The following is a 19,509-nucleotide window of genomic DNA, read 5'->3' as shown; positions in this document are numbered from 1 at the left end:
ATGACAGCTCAACAAAGTGGCTTATCACGTGGAAATGTATAGCAGCCAAATACTCTAAACTCACGTTGTTTCTAAATGTGGGGGGAAAAACCGGAGGACCCGGAGAAAAATCCACGCGACCACGGGGAGAACATGCAAACTCCAAATATACAGAAGGCGTCAGTGTCGGAATTGAACCCACGACATCCTGCATACCAGGCGAGGGAGTTAACATCTTGCCGCCGCGGTGCCCTTCAAGATGTAACAAGATCGAAAAATAATGTGCAAACTCGTATCATCGTACACTTGACGAATTGGCAATTCCACATTTAAAGTAATTTGCCACGTGCAATATAGTATATCTCAGGGATTCATTTCAGCCGGAGCTGTCCGGAGCTGAGTTTGATCAAATATCCCTCCCCCCCCACCTCCCTCATCACTGTCGAGGGAAAGGGGGGGGGGGAGTTGGAATGGGAGGACAGGGGGCGAGGAGGGGGCAGGGTAAAACATGTAACCCTGCTATGTTTTATTGCACCATCACAATGTTAATGCTCATATGGGGGTCTGTTACTTAAACCCTTTCTCATTCCGGTACATCTGCAAGTTGCAGGGTGGGTCCCATTCACTGATGAATCTCGGAACGTGCAAGCGGTCAGCATTCATTTTATTTTGAGAGGCTTAGCACTGTCGTTTTTAAAGACATTGTACTCAGCGCAGAGAAAAGTAGTAACACGGCTGCACTCTATGTGGCACCAAATTGTGCAACACGCCCTCCCGCATGGCCTTGTGGGAACCTGGGTACGCGTTTTTGACCTGAAGACATACCGATAAAGTTATGTTATTTTAGTTTTTTTACAATGTTGTTCCAACGACGTACACATACGTACGTCGTTGGAACGGAATAGGAAGACAAGAGGAAAGGGTTAAGATAATTTTTGTGATACGTTTTGGTGAAAAACACGAGTCACAGTTGGCTATCTCATGCACTCGATGTTTCTCAATGAGAGTTGGTACCAAAATATTGCTCACGACGAGGCCCTAGGAGTGCCTCTTCCGCCAGGTTGCGTTGCGCTGCTTTGAGAGCTACTGTCGTGCATTTGTGCCAAACGTTCGCGTGGTCTACACGCGCGCCGTGCAATTTGCATCGAGCGCACACGATTTTAGATGTCTCGAGACGAGGGAAAAGGTTCGGAAAATACATTTCGCTACGACAACGACGGATTGGATTTGTTTAAAATGACGGCAAGAGCATTCGTCTCAAAAAGTGGTGCGATTCTGCAGAATGTCCTCAACCATTGTTTTCCAAACCTGTGGTTCAAAAGTCCAGTGGGAAGAGGTTCGCAGAATAATAGTAATCATGGTTTCAGCTTGTAACGTGCTGCGCAGTGTTCGCTCACTCACAACGAGAGTGTGACGAGGAACCGCAGACAAGCGGAAAGGGCAGCCAGGTGGTGAGCCAGTGCCAGCAATTGCCCAAGTTCAGCGGTCCCCTATATATTAAGATGTATTTCAACCAATTAATGAATGTTTACATGTGGGAGGAAACTGGAGCGGCTCTGAAATAACTCACGTGTGTGAGGGGGCACCACTTTATCTCATACAGAGATAAATAATATTTTTCCTCTACAGCCTTTTCTTGGCGACCCAGGGTAATGGCACCTCCTCTTGTCAACGGGAAGGGAGTTACACAACATTTGTGTAATCTGCCAACACTCGTCTCCACAGTGAGGGATTACAAGGCCACCTGCATAGCCACCGCTGCTCAGCTAAACAGAAACGAATTTCTTTCACAAAAACACTGCATTCTTTACTGCATTTGGGTCTTAAAAACAATAACCTCAGGGAGATCTTTCCTTACCCATAATTGTTTCGATATTAAATTAGCGTGGTAGTCTGTAATTGAAACCATTAATTGTATTTATTTTACCAGGCACTGAGCTATGTGGCCCTTTATCAGAAGCGACCTGGCCGTAAATGATAGCTCAACGAAGTGCCTTATCACGTGGAAATTTATAGCAGCCAAATACTCTAAAACGCATGTTTCCAAATGTGGAGTGAAAAACCGGAGGACCACAGGGAGAACATGCAAACTCTAAATATACAGCAGGCGTCAGGGGTCGGGATCGAACCCACAACCTCCTGCATACTCGGCAAGGGAGTTAACACCTCGCCACCGCGGCGCCCCTATTAGGGTAGGGAACCACCAATCAATCTAGAATATCTACCAATATGAGCCTTGCTCTTCCATCATCACTCTTGTATAGGCCTGTTTTGTGAGCTTCATTAACATTCATGAAACCTCGTATCCAAGTAAGCCGAACGTTCGCATTTTTAAATACGTGGGGTACATCGACAGTGGTTGTATACCTCGAAAACGTGTCAGTGCTACAGTGGTTTCACAGCTGCACTGCTTGATAGAAGGATTCGCAGTGGGTACAATTACAGCCAAGGCTATGGCAGATAGATCATCTTTCCATTGGCTCCATACCGAGTACAGTCTGTCCCAGGCCAAGTGTGACCGCCACACATCCACGTAAAATGACCCTGGCCACCACGTTCCAAGTGTGAGGCGACAATGCGTTCAGAGTAATTGCCTCGTCCAACACGCGCAGTCAGCCTGTGGATGGGTAGACAAAAATACCCACTCTGGAGCTCGTTCTCGCAGGGAGGCCCTTCCTGGCAGCAGTGGCGAGAGCAGTTCAATTGCAGGGCCGCACCTTTGACACATTCGACATTTCGTGAGTGTAGGTACACGTCGATTGTACCGCTGTCTGGACTTAACATTTAAACAGGCTGTAAAAAATAACAATGGTGCTAAAAACACACGACGCCGTATTGCTAAAAACCGAATAAAAAAATATACGGTAAAACAATCACGTGGATGCAGTTTTCCTGAAAATATTAATTTCGTATACATTCTGAAAGCTATGTTTAGCCACCAGACTGCTATTGCTACATGGGCTTTTCTTTTTATTCGGTTGCATTTCGAGCTATTTGGGAATCTTTAGTGGCACCCAGAGACACCGCTGTACCAATTTCTTGGGCCAAAAACCCCGCTTCCGATGACTATTTTATGCTCAGAAGTAGAAGTCATTTTCTGCCGAAATGAGCATGGTGGTGGCACTCATCTCCTCTTTACAGCCCTGAGCCAGTGGTGGAAATTCCACATTCCTACAGCAGGAACGGGTCTGCCCATAGAACAACCACTGTTGACTTCCCCACAAAGTGGTACTAATTTTCATCACCTCGGAGCGGTAATGGGGCCGAGTGAACACTCACCCAGGATTTGAACTCGCAACCTCGCGATTGTGAGCCGCTCGATTTAACCGCTTAGCCACCTGGTTGGCAACCCCTGAGAGACCTCTAACTAATGTGACTTTCGTTACAAGGAATGTATGCAAGTTCATTGTTTCGGAAATATTGCAGTGCACCCAATTTGACTGACTGCGCCAAGATGCCAACGGAATGGATATTTGATTTTTTCTCAACTGTATTTTCATAACGACTAATCAAACGTCAGTTCTGTCGTGCGATTCGTGCACGGTGCCATGAGCCCCTCTAACCCGAGATTGATTTCCAGCTATGACCGTACATCAGCGGCGAGCGACATGTGAACCGGTCCTGAACTACCCCCTTCACCAATCCGCATTGACCAATGTGGTGAAGTCAGCGAAACCCTCATGACCGGCACACCGTGCGGAGGTCTTCATCCATCCATTGGTTGGCAGAGGGCCTGGCAATAGGATTAATATGGATTTGAAGCTTTCGTGACTGCAGGAATCCATACTCTTTGGTTCTTTCGGTAACGTCACGTCGGTAGAAAATAATAGATCACGACGTTTCGATCGCAACACAAGCAATCATCATGAGGTGAGATCGACGCAGCAGGGAAACTGCTCCTTAGTCAGCTCCTTCGTCAGCAGTTCCCCGGCTGTGTTGATCTCACCTGATGACGGTTGCTTGTGTTGCGATCCGAACGTCGTGATCTATTATTTTCTACCTACGTGACTTTACCGAAAGAACCAAAGAATGTTATTCGTGAGATGAATGCTGATAATGCCTAGTGAAGAATGTTAAAGGGAAGCCACACACCTGGGTATAAGTATCTCGATCGGTACGCAAAAGCATGCCGTGCGACAACTTGTCACATGAGCCCAAACCAGAAACGTCACTTCTCGCCACCACCTGAGGTGGCATTGCTCGATTGGTTCCAATTTTTTTGATGTGGCCCACAACAGCCATAACCATTTGATATGAGCGGGGTTGTCAAATGATAGACTTCTCGTTGGCCATGTACATGTCAGCACCAGTGATCCTATGATCACTGTTTCATTGCTTTTATGGCTTTATTTTGGTGATTTTTGAAAAGTTTTTCGGTTTGGCCATGTTTGTTTGTTGTAGTACAGAGTTAGACTGATGGCCTTAATCTAAGTTGTCTTGTGGTTGTTTGACTTGCATCCCACTGGGATTTTTGCACACAGCGTTGGTGTACGGTGCTTTTTATTCAATATTTTGCTGTCTTTTCTTGGATTTTCTGTTTGCACATAGTCACTTTAAGATGTTTTCTTGTTCATGTTTTTGTTTTTTTTTTGTTGCGGTTGCACCCGATTCAAGAGCCGAATGGCTCACAGGGCTATACCTAATCAATGAAACTTGAAACCAGTAAAGTTTTGGTAAGTGCCGTGGTACCCGTTTTTTGCTGTGGCCTATGGACTCATGCTGCTGTCAAAATCCTTTCGTATTCCCATCCACACGAGCCGCACGGGGGTAGGGTAGCTAGGGGAGTCCCAATTAGTGAGTGGTGCTTGGTTTTCATCGGTCAAAATAAAAAAAAACGATCCGCATAATTCACCCTGTTGAATGGAGAAATTCGCAGATTAAAAAACTACCGTGATTTCTGTCCGAAGTGTTGTGCCACATCCCAACCCCGTGTGAATATGGAGACACCTACAGCTTCCAGAGTGGTGTGTGTCCCTGCCAATACGTACTCCTGTCAAGGTGGGCATTGGAGACTAATGTTGTTTAAAGAAAAGTTTAAACTGCCCTTCAAGTCTATTAATCACCTTTCAAAATGCATCTCTTTGTGCCCATCTTCAAACAAACATGCAATAACATACACCTTCAGCTGAAATGTGCAAAAACGTTGGGACATTTCAGTCCAATACTGATATAAAGACTATAAAAGATGGTCACTTATCCCTAGGAATGTGACCTATATCTAAAATCCAAACCCGGACATATTTCTGAGCCAGCCTAGGTCTATTAAAACGGTGCAGTGTACTGTAATTAAATTCAAAACAATTACACCATCAGATCTACCACAGATGACAATTCCAGGATAGGTGGCAAACTTAGCTATTCGAAGTCTATGACGACCTCTTAGTACCATTACCAGCAGCTGTTGCCAAGCAGGCTTACACCAACCCAGGGTTTTGACATGTTCTGGGCTCTTGTCAAGTAGGCCACAGAATCTGCATCGTATCTTGCCCGTGTGCAGAATTGGGGCGAGCCTTCACAATCCCTCATGAGCCTCCTAGGATGATCTTTGAAATAGCATAAGCACCAAAGAGTTGTGGTTTTGCCACTTCGGCTGAGGCTAGAATCATCTTCTACTGAGGCAAGGCATGAACCGTCTTGGCAGAGAGGTTTGTTCGAAGCTTTGGTTTTGCAAAAGCTTGATATACTTGAAATAACATGCTAATACGATAATGCACCGCATAATAATAATAATAATAAAAAAAAATTCGAGCAGATGTTTACATTGCTTCAAATAAAACTATTTATATTGGTAAGCAACATAGGTAGCTTATTTGGTTTGAATAGACGTAAAGATATAGTTAATAATCATACAAAATATGGATGCGCTGAAATATTCTATTAACTTCAGAATTTTGTCCAAACAGCGGCTATCTTTCAGCTATTCTGATTGGGCCGAAAAGTTGCATAATAGCACCCTCGATTTTCCAATCGTTTAAAAAAATATATTTTGTGACCGCTCACAGCCACTTCGTTCACCAATAACAGCATGGTGTGTGAGAGTGTCGCTCTGCCAACTTCTGTAGAGATGCGTGTGCGACGCTCCACATTGGTACGCGCTTTGAGACGGAGATGCGTGGTGAGGGAGCGCAGTGAGTTCGGCGAGAGAGGGGAAAGAGAATTAGGCGAGAGAAGTGAGAGGGCAGTGAGAGGGGGATGTGAGTTGGGCGAGAAAGGGATTTGAGAGATTTAAGAGGGGGAGTGAGTAAGGTGAGAGCGTAGTGAGTACGGTGGGAGAGGCAAGTGATGGAGGTGAGGGGAGGTGAGTTAGGTGAGAGCGCACATTGAGTTGAGTAAGAGAATGATGCGATATTCTTGGTTCTTTCGGTAAAGTCACGTAGAAGGGAAATAATAAAATAATAAAAATATAAAGCAATAATTTGTTACTTATTTAAAATTAATATTTCTTATTATTTTTTTATTTCCCTTCTATGTGCCTTTACCGAAAGAATCAAGCATATGAATCCCTGTAGTCACGAAAGCCTTAAATCAAAGAATGGATGTGAGTTAGGTGGGAGAGAGAAGTGATGGAGGTGAGGGGAGGTGAGTCAGGTGTGAGCGCACATTGAGTTGGGTCAGATAATTACGTGAGTTTGGTGGCCTTCACTATTCAGCTTTAAATTGAAATTTGGATGAATATGTGTTTCGGTTTTAATTATTCAGCCAAACGGTAAAGAGTGCTATTCGGCGCAACCCGATTAAAAATCATCAAAATCGTAGAAATTGTCATCGTCGGGGGCACTGGTCATCTTGGGAAGCAGGCCATGAACAAAGTCGTCGTGACTGTCCGCGGTCATCTCGGACCCCTCCTCCTTGCCCTCATTCTCCGCGTTGCCGACGGCGCCCATGCTCCCGGAGAGGTCGAGCGGAGAGCCGAGCAGGCTGTCCGCCTCCGACTTGTTGTCCGTCGAGTCGCTGCTGCTCGTGTTGAGGTCTTCGTAGCAGCAATCCGCGATGGCCGAAATCGCCTCGTTCGCCGATTTGTAAACCGCCGATTCTGCCGGCGCTCCGACGGGCATGGGGGTGTACACGGGCGGAGCCTCGGCGTACACCACTTGCACGGCTGCGCTGTCTAACCCTCCGGCGTGATTGTACAAATACGTCTGCTGCATCGCTAACGCGTTGGTGTTTAGCGTCGTTGGCATCAGCGCGGTGCTGACCGTCCTGGAAAAAAGCGTGGCGCTGCCCATCTGACCCGCAATGGCATCCGCCGTTTGGCTGACCGTTGGCAGACTCGGAGCCAAGCCACCCATTCCTACGATCCCGTTGCCAGGAATTCCCTGGATCATCAGGGGAGATATGTTATTATTAGTCAACGCAAGGTAGTTTCCAGCGCACGGAATAATGTTCGAGGTTGAGATGCCATCCGAATATATTCCACCGGGAATGTTAAACACAGGTGTCAGGGCTAGGCTCCCGTCTTGAGTGATGACCGTCATTAGGCTCACGTGAGGCATGGAGCAGAGCATCGTGCCTGGTGCAAGAGCGTTGGTGATGAGGATGCCTGTGGTGCTCGTGGCCACGGTGTTTCCATTTAACAGGTCGCCACCAGCGAGCGTATTCGACACCAGGATGTTCCCTGCTGGAAGAACACAAACGCAATGGGTTTGGCCCCAATACAAGGTCATTGATAACGGGGGTTTGTGGCATAGTTTTACAACACGTGTGCTAAACATTTATAGCAAACAATGCTTCGGTTTAGAGTATTTTTTTTTAAATCGCCCTAGCGTCTAACCGCAGGTTAATCAATTAAACACTCTTAATTTTAGACTGTTAGGTAACTTTCATATGAATCCTCATCCCTTAAACATGGAATAGTAAACATTTTCAGAGCTACATCAACCAACTGCTAGATGTAAGTCTCCCCCATGCAGTATCATTCATGGAGGGTTGTTTGACCATACTTCACCACACTGGTCAGTGGGGGGTTGGTGAACGCAGGAGCCCAGAACTGGTTGAGATATCACGTGCCACCATTGTGAGCCGTGGCCGGAAATAGAACGCAAGTTGATAGCCGGGTTCGTAGCACCGTGCGCTACCCACTGCCCCACCGCTCTGCCCAACTACAAAGTATACGCCTTATAAAATTACAAAATGTTGACGAATGAAATAAAAAACAAAACAGTTTACGCAATGAAAACGTAAGAAAGCTGAATATGCGTTCACGTGTGTAAACGGTGATTTATTTCCAGATGCGATAAAACGTAAAGAAACCAAATAACCTGCCGTCTGTAATGGCGATATTGAAGGCAGCTGAATTGTCGGCAGCCCCATGCCGCCGATGACTGGCATGGCGCCTCCATTCCCCACGGCGGGGTACGCCATCTGGACGGGGCTGTAGGGCACGAACTGCACGGGCTGGTGATGGGTGGCACCGGTCACCTGCAGCGGGGGCAGATACATGGGGCCAGCGGCACTCATCGGCAGCAAGGAGGCCACCGGAGTCACGGTCTGTGACGTGAACTGCGTCGTCACAGGCTGAAAGGCGACTCCGCCTCCGACCTGGGCCGTGCTGAAGAAGGTGGCGTTGCTGTCCGCGCAAGCGGTTTTGAAGCGAAGGGTCGGGTTGGCGGCACCAGCGGCACCAGCGGCGCCGTGACCGGCCAGACGGCCGCTCTTGCCGGTCGTGGCGGTGGCGGCGGCGCCGTGCGTTTGGGCGACGGCGCTCGCGACGGCGGCGTCGCGCTCGCTCGGGTTCGCGTCTCCGACGGGACCGGCGCCGCTCTCCATGTCTGGAAAGGGGCTGTCGTCCAAAGGGTCAATGGGATCGTGGTCCGACATGCACGGCGACAGCAGTGGAGTCATCTGATTGCTGAACGAGGAGTCGGAGGAGAAGACTTCTTCCAGAAGGGACTCGACCTCTTGGTTGTTCGACATGGTGTTGCCGTCCGCCTCTGTCGGAGGTGAAAGGTTGAGCATGTGCTGCTCCTGAAAGTCCACGTGATCCTCTTTCGCACTTTGCTCGCCATCGTCGGTGTCGTTTTCACTGTGGAGAAAAATCACACCCGGCACCGAGTAAACACGATCTCCGCGTCACGTGAGCATTATTATGTAAGTCCTGTCACGTTCACCGAGTCGATATTTCATATTCATACAGACACATCTGTACATTTAAGAGAATAAGTCTGCTTGGAGTTATGTTGAGAGGCTGAAAGAGAATTACGTAGAATAAAGAACGTAAGCAGGCGTGTAATGAAAATAAATTGGGCTTGGGCAGGATACGTCACTGTAAGAACTAATGGTAGATGGTCAATAACACTGTAATGACGGAATATCAGCCAACGAACGAAATGCATCTAAGATAAGGTTCCACCGGGGAGATGGAATGATGAAATCAGCCTGTGCGCAGGTGCTAGATGGATCATTACACTGCACGATTGTGCGAAGTATGCATGTACGTTGAACTTCTTTCGCACCGTACGTGCCAGATTGGGGGAGGTCTTCATCCAGCAGCGAACTGACCATGGCTGACGATATCATCTGATGCACATATGGAAATCTCTGCTTCAATTGGTGTCACTTTCTGCTGAAATGATTGTCCCATTAGCATCGTAACTGCACCTAACAGCACTGCACTTTTTCTCTACTCAATTCACTTTCATCTATGAACCCATTAAACTGTCCGGTTAATCCCTCTGGACTTAAAATTCCAATGCCATCACCGCATATTCAACACGTGTCCCTGCCATATATTGTTTGGAAAAGGATGTTGCTTGTTGATTTAATCCTAATTTGCTTTCCTAAGTACAGTGTGCATGCAGTTCATATTTTTTTTTATTTCAGTCTTTGTCAATCCACCAATGGATGAAGGCCTCACCTTTCGCATGTCAGTCGTGATCGTGGTTTGTCATACTTCACCTTGCTGGTCAGTGTGGATTGGTGAAGTGGGAGCCCAGAACCGGTTCTGATATCACTCGTCACTGATGTTGGCCATGGCCGGGAATCGAACTCAAGTCGCTTGGTCCGTAGCCCAGTGTGCTTCCCATTTGTATACCATAACTGAAAATTGAAAACTAAATTTTCGAAATGTTAAAACTAATTTCTTGAGAACTGATTTTTATCGTGGTTGGATTGTTGTCTTTCCCCCGCACCTCCAAATAGCACGGTTGGATACGTACGGTGCGAAAGAAGTTCAACACACATACACAAACCTGCTCACCATGCATGTTAAGTAAACTCATCTGGATACCTCATGCATTGTGGTGGTATGGCTACCATGCCATACCACCACAACGTATCGCTACACAAATCAAAGTACGTGAACAACATACATGGTGACTTCACGTGAAATGACGGCTAATCACGTCTTGAAGACTCAAACAAGCCGTTGTTGTCATCCGTTCACACGAGTCAACCGTAACAAAGTTGCCAAGGCAAAAAGGTTTAGAATTGCTCAGTTGGGGGGGGGGGTGCGGTGCGTGGGAGGGAGGTTTTTTAGTGGCGGGGGGTGGGGGGAAAGACAAACTTATTTTTTTTAACCCACGAAATAAACACGGGCACAACACGGCAACTTTTTGGGGAAACACGAACGGACACGACCACGGCGCTCTGGGAAGAAATGTGCGCTCCACATTCGCTCCGAGCGGCGGCGGAGGCCAAACGCGGGCGGAGCCTCCCTTACCGCATGCCATCACATACATCTGCAGGAGCACCACCCCCCCACAACCACCACCACCACCCCCACCCCGTCTCTACCCCCCCCACCATCACAACCACCACCACCCCCACCCCGTCTCTACCCCCCCCCCCCACCATCACAACCACCACCACCCCCACCCCGTCTCTACCCCCCCCCCCACCATCACAACCACCACCACCCCCACCCCGTCTCTACCCCCCCCCCACCATCACAACCACCACCACCCCCACCCCGTCTCTACCCCCCCCCCCACCATCACAACCACCACCACCCCCACCCCGTCTCTACCCCCCCCCCCCACCATCACAACCACCACCACCCCCACCCCGTCTCTACCCCCCCCCCACCATCACAACCACCACCACCCCCACCCCGTCTCTACCCCCCCCCCACCATCACAACCACCACCACCCCCACCCCGTCTCTACCCCCCCCCCCCCCACCATCACAACCACCACCACCCCCACCCCGTCTCTACCCCCCCCCCCCACCATCACAACCACCACCACCCCCACCCCGTCTCTACCCCCCCCCCACCATCACAACCACAACCACCACCACCACCACCACCCCACCCCGTCTCTACCCCCCCCCACCATCACAACCACCACCACCACCACCCCGTCTCTACCCCCCCCCCACCATCACAACCACCACCACCCCCACCCCGTCTCTACCCCCCCCCACCATCACAACCACCACCACCCCCACCCCGTCTCTACCCCCCCCCCACCATCACAACCACCACCACCACCACCACCCCCACCCCGTCTCTACCCCCCCCCCCCACCATCACAACCACCACCACCACCACCCCGTCTCTACCCCCCCCCATCACAACCACCACCACCACCCCGTCTCTACCCCCCCCCCATCACAACCACCACCCCCACCCCGTCTCTACCCCCCCCCCACCACCACCCCCACCCCGTCTCTACCCCCCCCACCATCACAACCACCACCACCCCAACACGGGGCCCCTCCATCCTTGTGGGGGCAGCCGTTCTCACTGTACACCACCACGAACTATCGTGCTGCGTGGCCACGCACAGAATAACCACCGCTCTCTTTCTCTCTCTCGCTCGCTCGCTCGCTCCCCCCGTCTCTCTACGAGGAGCCAGCGCCATAGACAACAGCAACAACTACAACAACAACAAAATACCACTTCGTGCAGCAGTCGACGGTGGTTGTCACGTAGATATCAATGATTTAAACTAAACTTTTATTTTATATAGAAGCGGCTTGGCCACAAATGATAGCTCAACGAAGTGGCGTATTCGTGTGGAAATTATTACATCAGCCCAACACTCTAAACGCGTGATGTTGATTCTAAATGTGGAGGGAATAAAAACCGAGGGACTAGGAGAGAAATCCACGCGACCATGGGGAGAGAGAGACCATGCAAACACCAAATATACAGCAGCAGGCGTCAGGGTCGGAATCGAACCCACGACCTCCTGTATACAAGGCGAGGTAGTTAACATCTCGCCCCGGATAGACTCGCCCCGCCATGGCAATGTGGAATGTCCACCGCCGGCTCCGGGCTCTACAGGCAGAGACGTGCAGCTGTTTCGATGCTCGCTTGAGCAGCAAGTCGCTTTGACTGTGCACCGTGCAGAACTCGGGTGAGCGCTCCACGTGTCGGGAAGCTTCTTCAAGGAAGCGGAGTTGAAATGTGCCGCGAAACGTCGGAACCTCGTGCCGAGCAACACCGTGGCACAACCAGAAAACACAGGGGGGAGGAGGGCCGGTTCAGATATCACTCTTCACACCCCGCCCCTGATGTTGTTAAGCGTGGCTGGTAATCAAACTCTGGTCGCTGGGTTCATAGCGTGACGGAAATAATCAAAAATAATTCTCGATTAATATCACAAGCCACCAGTGTCAATGCCCCTCCCCTCCCCGCCTTCCTGCCATCTGTTATACAAATGTTAAATCTCACTTGTATGTTAAAGGGACTTTCGGAACGGGTTTTTTTTCTTCCCCCAAAACCCTTTAATTCAACATGTTAATTTTATACATCACTAACTTTGTATGTGCCACGCAAGGCCCACTGAGCTATATAGCTCTTTTCCCGAAGCGAGCTGACCACAAATGATAGCTCACCGGAGTTGTCTCACGTGGACATTTTTAGCAGACAAATACTCCTCTAAACTCACGTTTCTAAACGTGGCGGGGGAAAAAAAATCGGAGGACCCGGAGAAAACTCCACACGACCAGGGAGAGAGAGACACCGCTATCTCCAAATATACTTGCGTCAGGGTCGGGATCGAACTCATGGCCTCCTGCAGACTCGAGGTGAGGGAGTTAACATATCATAGCCTCCGTGTAGCTGTCACGTGGCCAAATCATGTGGCATAATTGCCCATCAAGTGACAACTTGATTTGATTGGCTCTGTCGGGTGGTGGAGGGTTATAGTTAACAGGATGACATATTTTACCGCCGCGATTTAACCCCAAAATAAACTATGAATCTTGACATCATGCATTCATGATCTGAGAATAGTGTGTCAAGACATGCTACTTAATACATGTTCTGTATAGGGAAAAGGGGTGGAGGGAGCCGTGGTGCAGGCGTCAGTGCTCTGCCCTCCGAACCCGGGATCTTGAATTTGACCCCTGGTCACGGCTAACCCCAGTGGCTCATGGTATCTCAAACGGCCCTTCGCCCCTAGCCCTCCTCCACCACGCAACCCTTCAACATCCCGTAAGTGAGCAGTGTGGTGAAGTATGGCCAAACAATACCCCCCTTCCTCCATCATCGACACAGTAGGTAGGCCTTTCATCCAATCAAGGCATCTTGATTTTACGTGCCAATATCGCCCTCAACAACATGCAGCAGTGGACTGACCCATGGGAGACCTTATTCTATAATTATCCAGAAAGAACGGTGACGGATTATCCAATCTCATGCTGTGGGTGTCATGAAAGGTCTATTTCCGAGACAATAAATATCAAACACCGGACTAATGACGGGGGTCATTCTTCTGGGGAGTGGTGGTGGTGGGGATTTGGTTGCTAATCAGCAAGGGGCGTGATTACAGAACGAGGTGGCCGCGGCACGAATTGCTACATAAATGCTGACGGTCTCAAGTTGCAGCTCAGCTGTGCGGAGCGCACACCCAGCATATATAGACGCGACACGTCCACTAAGCCTGCACTCGGAATGTCGAATTGAGGACTCGAAGCACCAGCAGCATTGAGCCTGCCGGCGTGCAAGGGCCGACAGGCCTCGTACCAATGGTACAGGTGGGACCCGCATCCTTCATGCGGCAGAGAGGTGATTCATTGCGCGCTTTTTTGCTCGCTGGTTGTACAAAAGTTAATATTTAACAGTCCGTTGGGAATGATGTTATATTCCAGCCGCAACGGTACGGAACGTTGTTCCGAGGAATTGTGTTGGCAACGCCGCATCCACCTCGACGATTGGCGTAACGGGTACTCTAGTGGTAGTGCCTTACACCGATACCCCTGACTCCAAGTCAGCCTCGAGCTGGTGCAGTGCTGCTAAATGTAAGCGCTAAGCCCTGGCCATAGTCACAATAGTTATCCAACTGAGACAAGACGCGTAACCAGGACGAGCCCTCTGCCTTGCGTGTGCATGAATGCTCGACGGTTACAAGCAAGCTCGCTGCTAAAAGATGCGAAACCAAAATCCGGGAACGGACCTTTTCAAGTGAGTTCCGTCTTGCGGGCCGCGCTCTCTCTGCCGCCTGTTCTTGAACCAGTTGCTCACTTGGACGACGGAGAGCCCCGTGAGCTTGGCCAGACGCCTCTTCTCGTCGGGCGCCGGGTACCTCGTCCTCCTGTAGCAATCCTTGAGGAAGTTCCGCGACTTCTCCTTGAAGCAGTACACCGTCTCCTCGCCGTCCCAGATGGTCCTGGGCAGCGGGAACTTGCGTCTCAGCCGGTACTTGTCAACGGCGCAGAGAGCTCTTCCCCGGAGCCGCTCGGCGTCCGAGTAGCGCGCGCGGTACCACAGTCCCTGCATGAGCGCGTGGCTGTGCGGCTGGAAGTGGTGGGACTCGAGGATGGAGTAGAGCTCCTGGAAGCGGCCCGAGTGGAAGGCCACCAGCGCCCTCGCCTTGACCACCACCTCGCTGCTGCGCAGCAGATCGGCCGTGGGCAGGGAGTGCACGAAGCGGCCCAGGCGCTCCATGTCCCCTCCGCGGAGCAGCGCCTCGCACGCCGCAGGCCACCTGCTCCGAGCTGAAGGCGAGCAGCGAGCCGGCGCCGCTCGCCGTCGGCAGGGAGGCGCCGAAGATCTCGGCGATGAAGGCCGGCACCGACGACGACGACGCGGCGGCCACGGGAACCGGTGCGACGCCCGCCAGCGTCACCAAGCCCTGCGCCATCCCCACGGGGCTCTGCAGCAGCGCCGGTGCCACGGGCCCCTGGGGCGCCCTCCCGGCCGGCACCTGGGTCAAGCAGGACATTTAATTGCCACACGCCACCCCCCCGCCACCCCCTCCTCCCACCCCTCACTGCGTCGTAGTCGACGTCGTCGGTTAATCGTCGTCGCCTCGCTGCGTGTCCGGTTTCTTCTTTTTAACTTTTTAACGCCGACAGCGACCAGCAACGCTTACCCAACCCCCACCGCAACCCAAACCCCCAGACCTCACCCCCCCACCCACCACCACCAACACCCGAGCAGCACTGCTCGTCGCCCTCTCGCTCCTCCTCCTCCTTCTTCTTATTCTCCGAAGTGTTGCCTGGCTGCCTCTTGATTAAAAGCGCCGCCGCCGCATTAAGCGTGTTTGCGAGCAACTATTGCGCACTCGATCGGCGCGGGGTGGGTCCGTCCGTCCGTGTGCGGACGCGCGGGGCGTCGGAGGCTCCGTGGCGGCGCGGCCACGTTGCGCGCGGGGGCATCCCGAGCGATTCTATTGGCCGCGCCGGTCCCTCTCGCATTCTCACACTGCCCTTCCAACTCAAGTCCACGTCTGGCGCGGCACACGCGAAGACAAAGATTCCCCCCGCCCGCCCGCCCCACACACCCCCCCACACCCCCGATAGACCTTTGACGGAATGTTGGGGCAAGTGCTGTTCGCGAGCACAGATGAAGGGTACACGGAGGAAGTGCGGGGGGTGGGGGGGAAGCACCACGCCCGGCCACCTTTGTCTCTCCAGCGCTGATGCATATACACACACATCGCACCGGGTACTCATTTGTGGCCAAGTCGATCTAAGGCAGTGGTTCTCGATCTGGGGGGGGGGGGGGGGCACGCACCCACTGGGGGTGCGAGATGCCCTTTCTGGGGGTGCGATAAATTCCACATTGTTTTGTTTTAGAGTGTAAATAATCAAATCACAAATTCAGCACGGCCACGTAAGGACAACTACTTTGTTTCATCAAACCTAAGTATTTATTAACATACATTTTTTTTTTTACGATTGAGAACTAAAGGGGTGCAAGGCTGCAGCAAATGTTAAGAGACACTAATCAAAGGGGAAGCAACACAGGTTCTGAGAACACCGGCTCGTGTTGGTCGTGAACAGGGCTCGAACTCGGATGGCCGGGTTCGTAGCGCAGTGCACCAATGACCACTACACTGCCCCTCCCCACACAGATACACACACGCATTCTCATGCACGCACAATGAAAAAAAAAATATTCCCGGTAAGAAAAGAAAAAAGTTCAGAGCATCCGTCTTAAAGACGCAGTTGGCTATGTCCGCCGCAACCGTCATGGCTTTTGATTAGAGCAACACTTGCTGTGTGGAACTGCGTTAACAGCGGTGCACCAGCACAAACAGACGCACACAATATCAACACGTTCGTCAATAACACTGCCCGAAAAGAGTAATCAGTTGGTTCGGGCGGGACACGTGGCAGAAAGCGATGGATGGTGAGCGATGGTCTAGAATAACTAAGCAGTGGCAGCCAATGAACGGAACGCAACCGTGGGAAGCCGTCTACCGAGGAGATGGAGTGATGAAATCAGCGAATGAGTGTAGCAGCCTTTGGTAGCTTGGGCCGAAAGTTCACAGCGCCTCGACACTCGAGTGTCCCCGCAGGCCTCGGCCTCGTGACATTCTCCCCAGGAATATGGCACTGGACAAATGCGTCTGCTTGTTATTGCTAGTTTAAGTGTGTGGCCAAACAACCCCGCATGACGAACACCGCAAGGGGATGGCTTCATCCAGCAGTGGATTGACAAATAGCCGCGAATTACTCTTGTGGTTGCAACTCCAAGTTACTCAACAGCACGATAGTCGGTTAGTTAGACCTCTTTTAGATTTCTGTTTAATCTCTTCAAACGGATCAGTAGCATGTGCATGTATTTACATTGTAGATGCTACCGTGCATGTACAATGTATATACTACAATGTATGGCATATGCATGGAATCTTGCACATGCATGCGTATAACATTTTGTTTTGAAGGATATATTCATGCATCTCACCATAGCTTCATGTGAAAACGTTCGTATTCTGACGTTGGGTTGTCTCCACATATAATAAACGAACGCTTTGAAGGAGTCTTATGTAATGAGTCAGTTTGTCAACGTTGTGTGGATATATTGTGAGCACACTCGATAGTCTCCTTTTCACTCGCACCTTATATGGCATGAGAGCCACTGCGCCAAATGCATAAAAATGTAAAGTGGAACAGCTCTGAGCATCATCCGCCATGCACGGGGAGAGGAGCCAAATTCCAGTGTTTTGGAAATGAATGGACTGCGGCGCTGGTTTCACTAGGGTACACATCACAGCGCAGTGGGCTCTCTGGAACCTGCAGACCGCTTGCTGTCAACCCAGGGGACTTCTTCTTTCTTTGCGTTCCACCGGGCACCAATGGGCATGTGCATTGAAAAATGTTGACACTCCGACTGACGCTCCTGCTGTTGTGGAGTGACTCATGCAGCCAGCTATGGCTGCAGGGTTTTGGTAGTACATGTTGTTGACGTCGTTTATTGTGAAAATTCGGTCACAGTTCCTATGATCACTGTTTCATTGCTTTTATGGCTTTATTTTGGTGATTTTCGAAAAGTTTTTCGGTTTGGCCATGTTTGTTTGTTGTAGTACAGAGTTAGACTGATGGCCTTAATCTAAGTTGTCTTGTGGTTGTTGTTGTTGTTTGACTTGCATCCCACTGGGATTTTTGCACACAGTGTTGGTGTACGGTGCTTTTTCTGCAATATTTTGCTGTCTTTTCTTGGATTTTCTGTTTGCACATAGTCACTTTAAGATGTTTTCTTGTTTATGTTTTTGTTTTTTGTTTGTTGCGGTTGCACCCGATTCAAGAGCCGAATGGCTCACATGGCTATACCTAATAAATGAACTTGAACTTGAAGCGAAAACGACTGCAGATTAAAGTGTCGGCGAGCAGTTCCGAGACCACTTCTCCTGCTTGGCCTTTGCGGAGCCAGTAGTGGTCACGAAATAAAATGTTTGTATTCGTGTTCGGCGTGTGACTGTGTCTCTCATCCCCACGAAGTGTCTTTCTTTCCGCACCTCACCATTATTGACATCTCAACCCCACCGCCTCCTCTCCCCTCCCCGCTCCCTTAGCCTTTAGAATGCTAACCATCTTTTCCTGCTGTGAAAACAATAAACATTTATTTGTAGATGGACGTGAGTCTTGAGATGTGGTCCTCTTTACGACGAGTTATATATTCAAAGGATATACTCGTGAAAAGATGCAGAAACAAAAAAACACGGAGATATGGTTCTAGATTTGAAGCTTTTGTGACTGCAAGGACTCATACTTTTAGGTTTTTTTCGGTAAAGTCACTTACGTAAAATAACAATAAAATAATAATAAATGAAAAATAACTAAATTAAATCACGACGTTTCGGAGGCAATACAAGTCTCCGTCTTCAGGTGGGACCATCACAGCTAAATGTACTGTGTCAAGTGGAGATAAATCCAAGAGACAATATCTTAAATACTGGTTAAGGGGAGGGGCTTATCTAAATGTGGCAGTCAGGGACTGTCCCTGACTGACACATTAAGCAGTATTTAAGATCTTGTCTCTTGGATTTCTCTTCACTTGATACAGTAAATTTAGCTGTGACGGTCCCACCTGAAGACGGAGACTTGTGTTGCCTCCGAAACGTCGTGATTTAATTTAGTTATTTTTAATTTATTATTTTTATTTCATTATTATTTTTATTTTACCTACGTGACTTTACCGAAAAAACCTAAGAGTACGGAGGTATGGGTTTGTATAGATTTTGTTCAGAAAGGAACTGCATGTTGCGTTAGCCTTGGCTTGTGGAAGGCTTCTACTGTACCTGCATAGCCACTCGTGCAGAGCTCGGCAAGCAACACAACAAGTGCCATTGTTTAAGAATTCGTAAAAAAAAAACCCTCAATTTCTCTCGAGAGCCACGATGCGTGTGAATACGAGACGGATGTGGTCCTTAACAAACAACGTCACGGAGTCGTCGTCCTCAAAGAGCTGCATGCTGCTTCGGAGCCGCGGGTTGCCGAGCCCTGCACTTGTGGGACACTGCAGAATGCACGGTTCATTTCAATGCTTACGAAGAACAGGAAGGGTCCTCATGATTCACGTGGACACTGTTTTCTTGGGCAGGTAGGACAGCTGGGAAAAGTCTAGCCACTGGCCGTCATCCTCCCACCCCTGTAGATTTGACACCTCTCTGTGATTTTAGAGCCCATGTTTTTCCACGTGAATAAAAGGTTTTCGGGTGTCACATTTCAACCATATTTTTTGCCTTTCAGCCGCAATTTTAACATGATCGGTGTCGTGTCACGAGACGAATAGCTTAGTAAAATTGCTTTCGGAGCAGTGCAACCCTCAAAGGTATAGAGAATGGCCCACAGAAGTGGCCATCACAGAGTTACGTCTGAGATCACTTCAAGTGACCACTTGTCTAGGCTATGAA

General features: G+C 49.9%; 1 protein-coding gene across 1 annotated transcript; it reads right to left on the bottom strand.

The window, feature by feature from the left end:
- Nucleotides 1–3,849: 3,849 nt before the first annotated feature.
- On the bottom strand, nucleotides 3,850–15,572 carry LOC133347157 (homeobox protein SIX4-like). Its single transcript, XM_061559192.1, is given in 4 exon segments — nucleotides 3,850–7,597; nucleotides 8,238–9,001; nucleotides 14,323–14,846; nucleotides 14,848–15,572. Coding segments are annotated over 4 exon segments (2,415 nt in total). The 5' UTR covers nucleotides 15,091–15,572; the 3' UTR covers nucleotides 3,850–6,713.
- Between the last annotated feature and the right edge of the window lie 3,937 nt (nucleotides 15,573–19,509).

This window comes from Lethenteron reissneri, chromosome 25, assembly GCF_015708825.2.
Source record: "Lethenteron reissneri isolate LAM-NWPU_2019-01 chromosome 25, ASM1570882v1, whole genome shotgun sequence".
In the NCBI taxonomy this organism is placed as follows: domain Eukaryota; kingdom Metazoa; phylum Chordata; class Hyperoartia; order Petromyzontiformes; family Petromyzontidae; genus Lethenteron; species Lethenteron reissneri.
Note: the sequence above shows the minus strand (reverse complement) of the source record. Positions and strands in the feature narration are given on the sequence as shown.